General features: G+C 36.0%; 1 protein-coding gene across 1 annotated transcript; it reads left to right on the forward strand.

Annotated features, from left to right (window-relative positions):
- The first annotated feature begins 1310 nt into the window (after positions 1-1310).
- Positions 1311-14744, forward strand: LOC105359031 (serine/threonine-protein phosphatase 4 regulatory subunit 4). The gene is made up of 15 exons (XM_011495505.1): positions 1311-1538; positions 8620-8870; positions 8976-9049; positions 9138-9244; positions 9557-9780; positions 9860-9982; positions 10051-10163; positions 10285-10476; positions 10585-10743; positions 10845-11027; positions 11115-11561; positions 11647-11782; positions 11868-12038; positions 12114-12171; positions 13157-14744. Exons 1-15 carry the CDS (start codon positions 1492-1494, stop codon positions 14532-14534), a joined length of 3663 nt encoding a protein of 1220 aa, XP_011493807.1. The 5' UTR covers positions 1311-1491; the 3' UTR covers positions 14535-14744.
- The last annotated feature ends 2445 nt before the right edge of the window (positions 14745-17189 follow it).

Here is a 17189-nt window from a genome sequence, read left to right on the forward strand (position 1 = left end):
GGCAAGAAAGAGTGTTTATTTAAAGGCACCCGATGGTATGCCAAATGAACTCCCCTTCGCGGAAGTGCGCGACTCGCACTTGGGATGATATATAATACGCACTGCCGCCTTCGATGCTCAACACCACCTCGCTGACATACACAATGAAAATGCAACGTTGCCAAATTCGGCGCAGGTGCTGCGGCACAACGAGTCGCCCGCTTAATTTGAAACGGCGACTATGTTATTTCTTTCGCTGCCTCGCATTTCCAATGAAACGTTAGATTAAACTCGAGTAATTAGCAGCGACGCTTCGTTTATGAAACATTAAAAAACAAAGGATTACGATCTCCTAAGCGCCAATTAAAATTAATTCGAATATTTAGACAAAAAAAAAAAAAAAAAAAGGACCAACAAAGGATTCTTCTACCTGACGTATTGTCAATTTTACGTGTAATGTTAGCTTTATTGTCAGGAGTGTAATATGAACGGGGGTTGCGCGGTAATTATATACTCTAACTACGATGAAGCATAATTAAGAAGAGCGTTCTACATAATTCGGGAAGCCACCCGAAGCTAGCGTTAACCTTATCCGATAAATTTTTACTGGAGCTTTATTAGCGGCTCGAGTCATTTGAATTCCCTTTTGTCACAAGCTCTCCTTAATTCTCGTGAGTAAAATGTCACAATAATAACGCTTATCCGACAACTCGAAGCCTCCGCTCGTCCTCTACCTTCACCTATTCCGCCCAATTCCGACTTGATATTCACTCAAAATCTTTCTCGCTACTGTATTTCCTCGGGTCCAGGCATGATTATTCGATAAACTCGACACTTTGAGAATTGGACCGTACCCGTCCGAAAGTTTCCGACTAATTGTGACGAGCACCCGACTGAAGTAATCTCTTTGCAAATTCTTATCTCAAAATCCTGGCCAATACTTTTAAGGATAGCGAGCATCGGACGATGAGCAGCGACAAGGAGCCTCGACATCTTAAACGATCTTTGTCCCTGGAACGCCCTTGGACCTCGTACTCGACATCTCGGCGGCTCGCACGTAACGATTCGCGTCGTCGCCGACAAAAGAAAAAGGAAACGAGAACTGTCGAGAGAGAGGGAGAGAAGGAGAGAGAGAGAGAGAGAGAGAGAGAGAGAGAGAGAAAGAGTGAGCAGAAGTGGAGAGCAAGTGAGCGAGCGGCAACGTCGGGAGGTGGCGCCCTGTTCGCGTTTTAGCAGCCGCGTCGAGAGTAGCACCGAGAGCAGCAGCAGCAGCGGTGGTGGCGGTTGTGGTGGTGGTGGTGGTGGTGGCAGCGGTGATGACGGCGGCAGCAGCAGAGAGAGAAAGAGTGCCGAGCAGTGCAGCAGAACAACGATAATCGAGACTCGAAACCCTGCCCCTCCACACCGCTGCTGGTGATACGTTGGTGTACGGAGGTCGCGCGCGAAATCCAGTCTTCCTCGGAGGTTGTCCAAGAGAACGCGCGCGAGCCCAGTCAAAGATGTTGCTTCGCGATGTGGCAACCCGAGGCTGAACCGCCCTTCCAGTCGCCCTTCATCGAGTAAGTAAGGGAGCCGAGGAGGCCGAGCGCATCCCCCGAGATCGATCTAGTACGTCGTTCCTTTTTTTGCGTACGCGCTACATCACCTGATACAACCCCCTCCCCCTGCACCCTTACCTTTACTCTCGCCCTCACCCTCCCGGTAGCCCAATACCAACACAAACACAAACAGAAAGAGAAAGAGAAAAACAGACCGATCGTGTGAGAGACCCACCGCGGCGTCCAGCCACCCTCCCGACCTTCGTACCTCGGTGGCCCTCCGCCTTCACCCCGCAATCGCAAGCGCCCTTAGCAGTGTGTAGGCAATTGCAGATAGGAGAGAAAGACGACGGCGTAAGCGTCGTAGTCGTAGTCGTAGTCGTAGTCGTGGTCGTGGTCGTGGTCGTGGTCGTGGTCGTAGTCGTCGCGACATTAAGGATTTCTAAAAATATCCCCGTTACAGAGAGAGGCATCCTTACCCTCGGCAGTGTGCCTCTAATTTTACGCGTACCTACTAGTCGTATTAAAGGGAGAGAGAGAGAGAGAGAGAGAGAGAGAGCTCCAGTGATCTGTCGCGCATTGTGCGCGAGTTGAGCATAAATAACAGTGCCATGCGCCCTGGACCATGCGTGAGAATCTTACCACCAGGGGCTGGAACGCGCAGCACGTTATTCCACTTGTCCTTCCTACCACCATTTATTATTATTGTTATTGCCTATGACTGTGTGTCATTGTTGTCCATTAGCGCGATGCTCACATACATACTTAGGCAGTTACGTTATTGCCGCTTTATGTACTGTGGGACGGGGTGGGGGAGGATAGCTACGCGTAAGAGTCGCCTCGTTTATTATCGAAGGAAGGAGGAGTAGTGGTAGGAGGATAAAAGAATCCGTAAAAAAGTTTAGAGCGAAATGCCCGTTTTACAGAAATTCTCTCCAACCTCTTGGGTGAATTTGGCCTCTAACAATTTGCCTTCCTAAACGCTCCCTCGACTATCCCGTCGACTCGCACGTGTACCGTTGCGAATTTTAGTGGCTCATCGATCACTCGTTTGGAAGCCCAGCCTTGCCAAAGTTAACATTTATCGGTCGGCCATCGAGATTTTCAAGAGCGCCTTTACTTCTTCCTGCATTATCTCATCTCGACTTCTATAATGCGGCCATTCTAACGATCGTTTACGCAATAGCATTGAAAACGACAGAATTCTCATTCTAACGCCCAGATAATAATAATTGCACACTCCATGTGGTCAATGCTAGTATAAAGGAGATCTCGTGGAGCAAATTATGATTTTTATGTGGGAGGCTTTCAATCTATTTATCCGCTTTTTATATGGAAAAATACATCGCAATATTATTAAATATTCATCCTATTTACATGATTTTTTTTTCGGGGCATAATTTATGTCTGTTATAAAATGCCAAGGCGTGAATCGTTAAAATAAAAGAACAATTATTTATTTTTTGTTTCATTACATTGGACAAATAATGCTACAACACAACCTGCGATACAAGAAACTCGATTTACTTCAACCATCAATAACCTTAATCTATCCAACCATCAACAATGAAAATTATTTGCTTTATTTATTTATTTCATTATTTGTAATAATTGATAATTATGCATTTGCTAATCGTCTGTAAAGCCAAAGCCACTATAATAATTCATTATTAATGCTGCTTATTAGAAATACTCTCGGTTATTGCGTGTACCCATGTAAATACTATATATTTAATATAATATTTTAATTTCATGCAACGACATTTATCCCAGATTGTGTTCAATGAATGTGTGCGCGCGCGCGCGTGTGGGTGTGCTTATGCTCGTGTAGGTTATCGACGTTATAATAAAAGCTTTATTATAATGGCTATGCACTGAAAATTTTTAATAAAGTTTTTAAAGTAAGAAAATTAATTTAATTCGAGCGAAGTTATTGCGGGGTAAATGAGTGGAAAAACGAAAAGGGTGCATAATTCCCATATATATTTTCTGAATATATCATTAATGTTAATTGTAATTAATTAATGTTAATTACATTAATGTTAATTAATGTACAAGTTTTATGTCATTGTTACTAATCAATTACACCAAAGCCAAAAGAAGGAAGCCAACTTTTTGTTGATGACATTGTTTTTTGTTTTCCTCCTCATTTGTTTAACGGCGTCGAAATTTTCATATTGCAATATCGTAGAATGTTCGTAACATTTTTTTTTCAGCCATTGCCTAATCTTGATTACCTCCTCTAAACGTAAAGATTTGACGTGTCTATATTAGCTGGTAGAAGACAAGTTTGAATGCCAGTAATTTGCTCGCGGAGACGAATTCGTAATTAAAAATGAAAAAAACTAAAAAAAAAACTGAAAAAAAATTAAAAAAAAATAAAAAAAAAAAAAAGAAACAAAGCTCATACATTGTACGTGCTCCTACTAATAGTAATAACCCTTTTTCACTCCATTATTCCTTTCTTCATACGTTTCATTTATTTATGATTTTTGCCTCTTTTTTTTCTTTTCTTTGTGCTACGTTTTCGCTTAACTTCCGCGTAACTTCCTGACATGTACGGATTCCTTTTAATTTATTATTAATACATTCGAGTGGAATTTCCATTGGTTTAATTCACGAGCAGGCTTATCACAATTGATAATTCGCAATTTTAAAAAACTAGTTTATAATTACTAAAAGTATGAGAAATCAGTAGCAGAATAGCATAATTTCTTATGAGAAACGAATGTCATGCTCCTGTTTGTTCGGTAGTTTGTTTTTAAACTTTTATATACGAATATAAAAAAAAATGAAGAAGAAGAAGAAGAAGAAAGAATAAGATAGAACAAGTTAATAAAATATTAAAAAGCCAAAAAAAAAAAAAAAAAAAAAAAATAAGAAATTGAATTGTTTGATAAAATTAGAAACCGTTGCATCTAACATCGTTTTACATTTGACGAATATTCTCAGAAACATAGTGCCAGTTTACATAGACTGTGTTTACCACAAACGACAAGATCTATTATTCAGAGACGTAATAATGTAGGTAAGAAATGTTATAGGGACATTAGTTCCGTTAGATCGAAAATCGTTTGTCAATATTTGCGTTTCTTAAAAATGTTTGACCCCGATGAGTCAAGACGGAGTGTAAATATGCGCCCTCGTTTCTGGCTATGGTATCGATGCATCAAGGTTAGCATGATCGTTGCCATAAATTTCAACTCATCGGATTATGTTTTAATTTTTCCATTTCACACCTGTCCGTCGCATTAGAGAATAATACAAGAATTGGATATTCGGCTAGAAATTTCAAGCCGCTATTTCGAGTGGCACGTAAGCAATTATAATACATTGTCATACCTGCTAATTAAATAAATGGAAAGGTCTAGCTAGTCCAATAAATTTGTGCATGCAATAAGAGAGTTAAATGAGTTTGCAGAGGTGCTTGCGTATTAGTATGAAAGGCGCTTTAATTAAAAGCAACAATAAGATAAACAAGGCCCGCGAAAAGTTTTGGCCTTGCCGTCGTATATAATGAACATCGAATCTCGGTTGACTTTATAGCACGAACTTAATTGCCACTTACATAAGCGCTCGGTCTTTTAATAAAGGTCTTGAAAGATAGAGGGAGGGGAGGGGGGCAAGAAAAAAAGGTGAGTTAACGGAGGGGGCGAGTGGAAGGGGAGGGGAAGAGCAAGTAAGCGAGCGACATTAATTGGCGAACAGGGGCTTCCTTTTTATACGCGTCCGATAATCCGAAGAATGCGATCGCTGGAGCTGGGAGTCGCATAGCGCCGGCCATAATGCCATAATATTTAATCGCTCGCTTTTTGAGTCCGATTACGTAAGTTAAGGTACGTCGCTGCGCCTTATTGCACCGCCGCAGAAACACAATAACGAGTTACCGAGTCGCGTTGTCGTCACTGGCGGGGCGACGTCCAAGGTCAAAGAGCACCAACTAGCGATTTTATCCCTCTTGTGTGCAGACTTTACACCACTCCTTAAAAAAAAAACATACAAACAAACAAAAAAACAAATAAGCAAACAGAAAGATAGACAGACAAACAAACAAACAAACAAGACGAGAGGCCACTTTTGCCTCGAAATTCTTATTTTGATACAATTGGAATATATTGTTGCGCAGCGAATCTTCCATTTCTAACATCTCAATTTTATGTATTCGCGTATTTTCCACTAATACATCTTAAGCCATTTACGTAAAGAGACACGTTAAAAGGAGCGGACGAAAACAGAAGTTTCGAGTGACGTTATACCGCCAGGTACACATCAGAGAACACGAGCTTTCACATCTCAAGGAAAACGAAAATAGGTTCTTTTCGCAATAGCATTACTTCTTTACATTTTTCTTTCGACCTTTTAATTATGTGTGTATATATATATATATATATATATATATATATATATATATATGCACTGTTGTTACGAATTTTTTCATTTTCATTCGCACATTATTTTAAATTACAAAAACTTCAGCAATATCATATAATATAGTTGTATTAACTTTAAATTGTTAAAAATACATTGTACTTTATTCATTATAAATATATATAAATAATATATAATAAATATTGAATTTTTTGTTCGCTCTCTTTTCTTTGTTTAATGAAATGAAACAATACTTCGAACAACTTTTTAAAGCTGATTTTCATCCCAAATAAAAAATTTTGTAGTTGAAAATTTGTATTGAAATTTTTTAATTGAAAAAAAAATAAAAAGTTGAAAATAACATATCACGCGATTTATCAGCACCTGTCGGTTTAAAGTATGTTTATAGCAAATATCGTAATTACTTTGTGAGATTGCAATATTCAAACAAATAATTACTTTTTGTAAATTTCAATAAAAATTTCAGATAGTATTGTATTGTTAAAATTTCCTACGTTATACTATATAGTAAAATAATACAAATAGACAAAAATATTCCAAAGAATTATCACATTTGTGCTGATATATAATTATAATTTTAAAATAAAAGTTTAAATAATATTTTATCAAATTTCCAATAAAGTTGTTTTTTTTCTCATATTTCATTGAACACATGAGACTCATTTTAAGTTATGCTCATTATATATTATATAATTATTTAATAAATATGTTAATGAATATTATAAGATTTTAATACGTTTTATCGCGATTAAAGGGATAAAAACTATTTAAAGAATTGTTAAACGTGAAAATTTAAATGATTTCTCTTAAATAAAAACTATATTTGATTCACTAAACAATATTCAATTTGACTGCGAGAAAATAACAATTTTCAATTTTTCAGTAAATGCCTGATTATTAACATTAAATCACCAGATATCGAGTAACGAATTATTTTATTTAATTACCATATTTACCGTAACAATCGAGTACTTTTAGTAAAGTCTAAACATCGATTTTTTAAATCTTTTTTATTTTATTAATTTTACAATTAAAAACATATCGTATGGAAATTAAATGACAAAATGAATTAATGAAAAACCATGGGATTTTTTACTTTTCGTTTTTTAAAATCTTTATTTATTTGCCAAACGTGATATTTTATTGTAATATTTCTTCATTTCTTTTGCTCTGTTTTCCTCGTTTATTTTCGTTTGTTTTCCTTGTTTACTATTAGCACTATGATAAAAAGAGAAAAAAAAAATCAATAATAGTCTATTTACAACCCTTTGATTTTATCAGTAACTGAAAGAAGTTATTACTCTAAAGTATAGATATATTATAATGCAGAAATGTATATTAACTATTGATTATGGATTACTTTCATTGCAAAATATTATCTTTCGAAATATTTCATGTATTTCGATCGCTAAAAATTATGCTCTATTGAAAAAAATTGCAAAATATAGTTCCGAAAAGAAAATATAATGTTTATTGCCGTAATTACTTTATATTCATATTTTTTATAAATTTATAATTTTATAATTGTGTTTTATTCCGTAATTGTATTCAGTCGTCGTTTTAATCATGTCATGAACAGGAAGTCAGTACGGTATATAAGAATAAAAGCCATAAAGAATTATTTTTTCTATGTGCCGAGAATAAGAAGAAAAATTAAAGGAACAATCTTACAAATCTTCTCATGTTTTAGCTTTTAATATGACAAACGATTTAATTTTTTAGATTTATTAATTTAATTTTAACCACTTTTTTTCTTGGTTTTTTTTTTTTTTTTTTTTTTTTTTAATGCAATATATTGAAATAAATGTTTCAATCGATATTATTTTTTTAACTAAAAATCCAGTGCAATTCTTGTTTTATAATCTTCGTTGCAGATGGATATTTATTCATTTAAATAGATGTTTCATTCAAAGACTTTCAAGTTAAATGTTAAGAAATTTTGAAAATGTATTTTCTATGAAACTATCATGGTACTTATTTTCTTAAATTATTGGAGTAACAAATAAAAGTTTGACCTCGCGAGACGATTAATTCGGAGGCACTATTAATTTCCAATTTAGATTATAACATTAACGACTATTTATTTTAGAATGGAAATTATTTTATTTATATAGCACAAGTAACGATGCGATTGCTGCTGTAAACCAGTCAAACGAAAGCAAAGTTCATGTATAAGTGATTTCGAATATCACTATAGATAGATGTATTTTATGAATTAAAGTCATTCGTTCTTCATATAGCGGATTAACGATTTATTATAAAAATTGTACTTGCACATGCTATACGACGAGAATAAAAATATTAATATACCAATATACCAGTCAAGGCAAGCTTATAATAATTAGCATGTCACGCGGGGAAAAAGGTATTAATGACAATAGCAATTAATTGACAAGTGAGCGATTTGGTTCAATATAAATTATCGAACGAGCGAATGTAAAATCACCTCCAAGCGTACTCTCCGAAAAATTAACATTCCCATTAGCTTTGTGAGAAGACGTTGCACGCAGTTACTATCCTCCAAATATCCAATAAACTGGCCATTAAAAATGCCCCGATGCATTCTGTCTCTTGCGAATATAATTAAATACGTGCGGGGCGAGAGGGGTGGTGGGTTGGAGACGTGAGGTTAGAAGGAGAGAAGGATAGGCGAGAGTTCGCGAGCGCCTTGGGCCAACAAGCCGATAGAAAGAAGTCGTAAACACGCTTTCAGGATAGGGGACGACGTCCAGAAGCTCAGCGTAATCGAAAGCCTGCCACAGCTCCTAGCCGAAGATGCTCATGCCTGCATCACGCGAGTGGTGCCTAAGATACAACAGTCCTTATCGACGGCCTCCCCCGAGTTTCACATGGCTGCTGCGGTCATCTACAAGCAGGTCTTGGAGCAGAGACTCGTCAGCCACTTGACATTCACCGAGGTCTTCCTCCAAAGCATCCTGAGCTCGCTCGACAGCCGGGAGCCCGGTAACGAACCTCTACCGCACGCATATTCCCTCGCCTCTATCCCTTCAAATTCCGGGCCAGTCGCGAGCCCGTGGCAACTCTACTGTAATCTATATATTTTTTCAGCCATCTCCCACGCATGGCTAGAGACCGTAGTCGATGTTATCGAATTACTGCCCGTGGACGTCATAAGGCGCGAGGTATGTATTGGATGAACGGTGACTCTTGACAGCGTTGCTTTCTCGCCTTTCTCCGCGTATAACGCGATGCTTTGTGCCTCCCTTGCAGATCTTGCCGATCGCGATAAAGGAGGGCCGGATATTGGAGATAGTTAATTCGAGACTAACCTGCTGTCGGCTCATCGGGAAAATAGCCACGCGTTTCGATTCTGTCTCGTAAGTTTACTTACTTCACACGTATTTCAATCCCCCCCTCCCCTCTCTCTACACCCCATCTACACCACCAATCCCCTTACACGCTCCACGCTTCTTATTCATCTCGCTTCCTCTTTCGACCGCTACCCCCAACCCCTTGGCATTGCAAAGCTAATGATAGTGCTAGCTGTTATCGAGCAAGAAGCGTTCGTTGGCGGCGGAATGCGAAGCACCTAATCCCCAACGAGCCTGCCTAATCTTAGGTCGATGAAAGCGCTCCGTTATGATATAATAATCCCTTGGCTTTTAATATTTGCTGTTGCGACTCGACAGCGTGCAAAAAGAGATATTGCCGATGGTACAATCGCTTTGCCAGGACATAAATAAGGACGTGCGCGCATGCATGTGTCTGCAGTTACGGCATGTCGGGCAGAACATGGGTAGCAATATCATGAAATTACTTCCTTTCCTGATTGAGCTGGCCAATGACGAGGAGAGCAACGTGAGACAGGCCGCTGTGCAGACAATAGGTCACTTATTACCTCAGCTTCAGCCAGGTACGCCCCATCGACGCTACGAGTGTCGCTTATTTACAACGATAATAATGACTCGAGACGCCTTAAACGCTCGTTGCAGATACGATAAAAGACGTTATGATCCCTCTTATGAAGACAGCCTGTGAGAACGCTGTGAAAAAGGAAGACGACGTTGTTGGTGTGATCGCTCAGGAAATCGGCAAGCTAGCACAGCATTCTGAAAGTAAGATCTCGATTGGCTATTGCCTCCTCGACACAACACTCATCCCTATGATTTTTCATCTTTTTAAGCTCACTTGACTCCGGCGGAGAAAACATGGTTTCTTAAGTATTTTATACAACTTGCACGTATGGGCACTGCTGTTATAAGCGCTGACAAGACGAAACAAGACTTTTCATTCAACGTAAGTTTCATTTGGCATTCTTAATTTTCCGCTCGTCTTCTTCCGACGACACGTCAATAAACACGTTTGTTTGTTTGTTTGTTTGTCTGTTTGTTTGTTCTTTTTTTGAAATTAATTGCAGATTGATAATAATATTCAAACGAGCGATAAAACCATAGAATACCGGCAAAATTGTGCTTTTAATATACCAGCAATGTTTCTGTTTGCTTTGTCGGTGCCAGATGGAATTCATACGTTAATTCCGACATTTCAGAATTTAGCTAACGATTCGCATTATACGGTGCGACGAACCATAGCCTGCAGTTTACACGAAGTAATATTATTATTATTTATTAATCGTATGAGAGGGCTTTGTCCCTCCCAACCACCACCGCCATCCCATCCCCCCGTATCATTATTATTAAAGCCTTGTTATTTCCAGATTGTAAAAGTTCTGGGATCAAAAAGTGGATTAATAAAAATGGAATTATTGAATCTACTTAAAGACAGTCACGAGGAGGTATTGGAGAGTTTAATTCCACACATATCGGAAATATTAGATCGTTTATTACAAAACCACTTAATCGGAGTTGACAATACTGTAATCAGCATGACATTATCTATATATAAAGTGGGCGCCTTCTCAATGGCAACTATTTTAATAAATTTTTTTCTTTTCTTTTTATGTTCTAACGATCGCAGGAGTCCTTGACAATAGATTTAGGTAGAGCATTAGTTAAATGTGAAGTTAAGATATCGGCAACATACAATTGGAGGTTATCCGTACTAATGCTCAATCAATTTGAAACCTTACCAAAGTATTTTCCCAATGACTTTATTTATACGTATTTGGTGCCTATCGTTAAAAGTCGAATATTGCGCTCGGTAAGCATAATTTCGCCGCGTTTATTATTGATATCGATACTCGTTAATCCATACTTAAAGCCTCGCTCTATTTTTTCTTTCTTTCAGAGACCATTACCGATTCGCATGGCCGCTGGGAGGAGTTTACTAGTATTTTTGCGATATAATATTAATTTTCAGCAAAGAATAGAAATAAGGAACCAGTTGTGTAACGATATTGCTCATAGTCCAAATTGCTACGTGAGAATGCTTTTTATTCGAATTATGATCGAGGGCTTGACGATATTCTCCTCAATGTACTTTAAGGAGCACTTTTGTTCTACTTTATTAAGTTTAATGGACGACCCCGTTGCTAATGTTAGATTAAAAATCGTTGCACTTGTTCCTATAATTAAGTCATGTCTTAGATTGCCGGCGGATAAAAAACTCTTGTCATCTCTAGAAACAAATATACGTAATTTAGTGAGTAATGAGAAGGATAGAGATGTGTCAGCTGCGTTAACCGATGTTACAGATCAAATGGAGAGCATAGAAGTTAGAATCGATAGTCAGCCTGTAAGTTTTACGACGAGCGTTTTACACTTTGACAACACAACATCTTTCATGAAAATATTAATTATTGTCGTTTCACTTTCATTAGTCGCCTACGAAGCTCAGCAGGTATGATTCCGATGACATGAAGAAATACGAAGAAGAGAAGAAAATAGATGGGATGTTAAATAGTAAAAGTAGTACAAATACTAACACGGTTATGAAAAAACGTTTAATCGTGAAAAGTACGTAACCAAGGATTATGAGATAATAAAAGAAAATAAAAATATGAATAAGAAAAAAAATGCATATAACATTAAACCGAAATTTAATTCGCTGCGAGTCAAGTATTTCATATTTATTTTCAAATTTCAGCGTCTGACTATCGACCTACATCAACAATGTCTAGATCGCCCGTTAAATCAAGCAGTAGTAAGGGAGGCTCGCATGCAAACAAGGAATTTTCAAAGTCTTCTTCAGCAAAGCCACCATTAGTCAGACGTAAATAATAGCACTTATTATTTAATGCCAAGCAATTAATGTAAACAATCTTAATTATTGAGAATTTATTTTCAGAGAATGCACTATCGAGTCAACAATCGAATCAACGAATGCATGAACAATCCAAATCAAGGCAAGTACTTCTCGACATTTTTTTTTTAAATTGTAACTGCTAGTGAAGTCTCATGAAACACTCATTGTTAATGTGCTTTAAACGAATGGACTTTCTAATGTTAAATTATATAAACAACTCTAGTTACATTTGATTAACATGAATTTATCTAAATAAGAATTATTTGGAATAAAAAGTTTAATATGCAATATTTCATTGAAAGTGCACGAACGTCGCATTGAGGCAAAAGTTTCTAAATTACGACGAATGATTAAATTAAAATAAAATTGATTGATTCTTAATTTTTATATTTTAATCGTTGATATTAATGTATTTATATATACGAGCATTAAAGTATTAAGTATCTTTTATGATATTTTAAATATATCAAATCGGTATTAAGCAATTATTTTAATCATTTTCTTTTATTCGAAGTACATTCGTTGTTCACGCACATTACAATAATAGCATATAAAAATAAATTAATTAATAAATTTAATTGTGTACACGATATTTTTTTCATTTTATATATTAAATTCATAAATTTCACTTAATTATCATGATAAACTATTAATGGCTTTAGTAACGCGAACGAATAATCAATATTACGAGTATATTATTCAAATAAAAGTTTAATATCGTTCGGCAATTCAAGAGCTTATAGCACTTTTATAACGCTAAATTACACACGAGATGTACATGTCGTCGCCTATGTATTAATATTAATTAATCAATTAATTAACCAATAGAACAGAAATAATTACAACACAATGGAAAATTCATTTTAGTAAATGTGCAAACTTAAATCAATGAAATAATTAAGAATGTAGTTAGAAAATTAAATGCATGAGAAAGTATTGTGTTTATGTTGATTTGAGAAAACAAAAATTCTCCTCATAATTATTCGATAAAAATTACTCAACTCAATTGCCCTTGACTAGCTTACCACACCTATGAATAGAATCTAATTGAAAATTAACATTACACTTTCGGCATATGCTTTTAGTACATCTACTGACAACCTAACATCAAACTGGTCAAGATTTACGTCTAACAACTCGCAATTAAAACCGTCTTGGGATCGAATGGCATCATTTTCTCATAATACTAATTTAACTTCTACTAACCCCTGCTATCAATCTTCTAACGAATATTCAACTCAAAGAGTGCAATGCAGCTGTTACGAATTGGCTGACAGAATCTTCCGAAGGCAGGCTTTGTCATCAGACTTGATTCAACAGAGCTCCTTTTCAAATCTATCCGATTGTCCGTATCTCAATGGCTCTAACAATTTTAAAGCTACGAACCCACTTCACCCGAAGCATGATTATAAATTTTCCAATCTCTCTAAGCCTCCTTTAATAACAAACATTCGAGACGACAAGCATGACATATGGCAAGATCTAATGTTAACACGTTCGAGTTTCGATAGCAAGTACAGCATGCCGAATCTTGGCCAATTCCAATCTCATTATAATCCATATTGGACTTTTAGTTCGATGCCAAAAATACCAGTTACATTAGTAGACGATGAGTTTATGGTCGATGCTGGAATAAGGATTCCGACGCAACTCACTTCCTCGCAGAGTGCCTCGAAGATACCAAATCTACAAGACATTATATATAGGAACAAAAAGGTAAGCAACACCGACAGGATACGACGATGTGGCTCGACCTACGAGAAGTCCAAGCCCACGAACTTTGGCTTGCCCAAGAGATACTCAGTGGACTACGAGAATAGTGGCAAAACGCTGCTGATGCCACCCCCACCGGCATCATCGTCGTCGGCTAGCAGCATGTCGAGCAGTACTCGCGACTCTAAATACTGTCAGTCGGGGGTGGAGGATCGTCAAGGTCAGGCTGGCGCTGGCCTCCAGGGCAGAGCGCGCTTCGGCTTCGAAACGAACGAGAGAAAGCTGCTGGAGGACAAGAGTAAGCGCGGCGGCCCGAGCATCGTCGACAAGGATAGAGGCAAGCTCCACCACACGAAAAGCGTCGCCGAGAAAAGCAAGCGACACTCGACGAGCTACAACTCTAAGCTCCCGGACACCAAGGACGTGAGACCTAAATTCAAGAGGTACAGTATGGAGGTGGCAGACTATAGTCCGACTGCCGAACGCAATACCGACGGCCGCGTACTCAGAAGACTTTCCATCCTCGATGTCAACCACAATCAAGGCTTGAGTAAAATTCCCGTCAGAAACATCCATAGTTCTGGGAGTAGGACAGCGCCTGGCACGCGAACCTCCAGCCCCATCAGAGTCGATTCGGAACTATACGATAAGCCAGGCTACTGCAGTGCACCGGCTTTTTCCCAAGACAGGCGTCTCCGGAGATATCGTTCGAGCGACGAGGAGGTCGAGAAGTTGTGTCAGAAATTTTGACAGACTGCGGTTAATGGGCGAGCGAATAGTCCGAAATAAATACGCGGATCGAGTATTCACCCAATCGATTTCGCTATACCAGTATAGACATATCCAAGTGATCTTCATGGAAAAATACGAGGAGATGTACTTATATTTATTAAGTTCCATTTGGCTTTTCATAAAGAAAGGAAAAGAAAAGAAGGATGGCTTTGCATTTGTCGTATGTACTTAGAGAGTGTATAAGCATCGATGCAGCGTGTTTTTTTTTTTTTTTTTTTTTTTTTTTTTTTTTTTTAATTAAACGTAAAATGAACTTATTTAGTAGCAAGTCATCGTACAGTCTTCCCTCATATTCATATTAATAATTCTATCTTTACGTACTTGCAAAATTGCATCTTAATAATAACAGGAATTAATGACACACGCGTACATTATTTACTGTACCAAATCTGCGTCATTTATCATTGCGATACTCTCTCAGTATTATTACCATAATGCATTTTTTTTTATTTTTTTTTTTTTTTTTTTTTAATGTACTTGATCTAACTGAACGTTCAGTTCATTTTTCCGTGCATTCGTTATGATTACCAGAACTCAGCATTATTAGAATGTTAAGTGCCTCTAAAGATAGAGTTTACAAATCCTGTTAGTAAGTATCGTTAGTACCCTTATATTTGTAGTTGCTCGACAGTAATAAATATTAATTAGAAAATGGCAGAATCACTTTCGCAATGAAGCGACTTTGAAATCAAATCTAATCTTTCAAATCTCAAAAAGTGTGCAGAAAGTTAATCTGAAGCGTGTTTGTAACTATATACAGGGTATTAAATGAAAATCAAGATGAAAACGCAAAAAAAGTGTTATAAACCCACCGTTTAACCATTATCGAGTGTCGCTGATGTTACGTTGATGCTTCATTTAACGTCAATTTGTAAGAAGATATTGTTAAAAAAGAAAACAAGAAAAAAAAAGTTAGATTCTACGTCAAAAAAAGTAACTTGTACAAATTGTTTCTACGCTATAATTGATCTTTTTTCTTCGTGTTTTTTTTTTGTTTCATTTTGTCAAGTTGAAATTATTGTCAACCACTTAATTTACAATCTAATAGCTTGGATATGGTTTTAGAGAAGATAAGACAAACGACCACAATAAAAGCTTTAATGTTATATGGCGTTCGATAAATAGAAATTTACTAATTCTAAGGAGTCGAAAATATTTTGTGAAATTAATTTTGATCGAATATACTCTCGAAGTATCGGAAATGTGGCTTTGAAATAAGATTATAAAATATTTTGAATATTAGTAAAATTAGGATAAAACTTGTATAGCTTATACATCTCCTTATAATTATAAAATACATTGATTTTTAGAAAATATAAAATGTACAATGACGATTATACTACAAAACGGTGTCATGTACTTATTTACAAAAAAGCTGTTATTTTAAGGGGAGTAAACTTATGCGCCTCAAATTTTAGATCGAGTTTAATATTATTGCTAAACGGAATGAGGCCTTTTATAATATATTTTAGGTGAAAGAAAGGGGAACATTAGTTACTGATATTTTATAGCACCTAGTCGACAGTTACAATATATTTTAGATGAAAAAACAAAAAAAAAACAAAAAATAAAAACAAACAAATATTTCCATCTTATAATAACAGTGATACAGAATGAATCAAGCGGAAGACTGTTTATATATGTGGAAAATGGAAAAATGAAGCCTAATGAATAGGATTTGGAATACGACTTAAGCTGATGTAGGAGAAAACAAATTTGATGCATCAGTCATGCATGAAAAAGGTTTTTTCCCGGTTGTTTACAATGCAAGTATTTTTCTTTGGCATTGTGTCATTTGAAATAAACTATTATTCGTATTATATTATATTGGGCGTGAGTGTTGTGTAAACTTTTGTAGAGCTTAAGTTTATTATTCGTATTTTGTAGTTAAATAAGTAAGCAAATTTAATTAATTGTATTGTAAATAACAGTATTGAATAAATTTGGCGCAAGATTTGGTTCGTTGGTTGAAAATTTAAATGAGAATTAGAAAAGGAAAACGAGCGCATTACAACATATTTAGTCCCTTCTTTTATTACATATCTATGACCATAAATCATTTTTATTGTTGCTGACAAATATAAAGAAAGTTTTATCAAGTCAACGAATATTCTTATACATTATTGCGTGAAGAAAACTGGTTTTTTAAACATACTTACAATTTTAGGAATATGCCTGCAATTATACGAGTTTTCAATGCAGTGTCTATTTACAAAATATCATACAAAATACAAATACAAACAAAACAAAATGAAGAAGAATGCTTATATTTTTCGTGCATGTATTTCATTGGACACAAACTTTATTCTTACATTCTTATAGGCAGTGGAACAATTATCAGAATGTTAGAGAATGTATGCAAGCTCTCGAGACAAATATTTTTCTGTAAATTTTGTGTGAATTTTATGTATATAAAGAAAAAAAGAAATCTTAACATATAATATGAACGTTTTGTATAATATTGTGAAAATATATACAAATATATAAAATTAATTATGTCATGAAACGAATGTCATATAATAAAGGAAAATAAACATTTAATTTATATTTAATCTATAAATTAAAGAAAACTTGATTTGGTAATCTTGTACAACGTTTATAATAATGTATAGA

The sequence above is a fragment of the Ceratosolen solmsi genome, unplaced genomic scaffold (assembly GCF_000503995.2).
Source record: "Ceratosolen solmsi marchali unplaced genomic scaffold, CerSol_1.0 scaffold1, whole genome shotgun sequence".
Taxonomy (NCBI): Eukaryota; Metazoa; Arthropoda; class Insecta; order Hymenoptera; family Agaonidae; genus Ceratosolen; species Ceratosolen solmsi.

Excerpts from the sequence above, each read along its gene's own strand:
- LOC105359031 (XM_011495505.1), top strand. The coding sequence starts at position 1,492 with ATGTGGCAACCCGAGGCTGAACCGCCCTTCCAGTCGCCCTTCATCGA. Across the intron at positions 9,245-9,556 it reads ACGCGTTTCGATTCTGTCTC|CGTGCAAAAAGAGATATTGC; the intron begins GTAAGTTTACTT and ends GCGACTCGACAG. Across the intron at positions 10,164-10,284 it reads AACAAGACTTTTCATTCAAC|ATTGATAATAATATTCAAAC; the intron begins GTAAGTTTCATT and ends AATTAATTGCAG.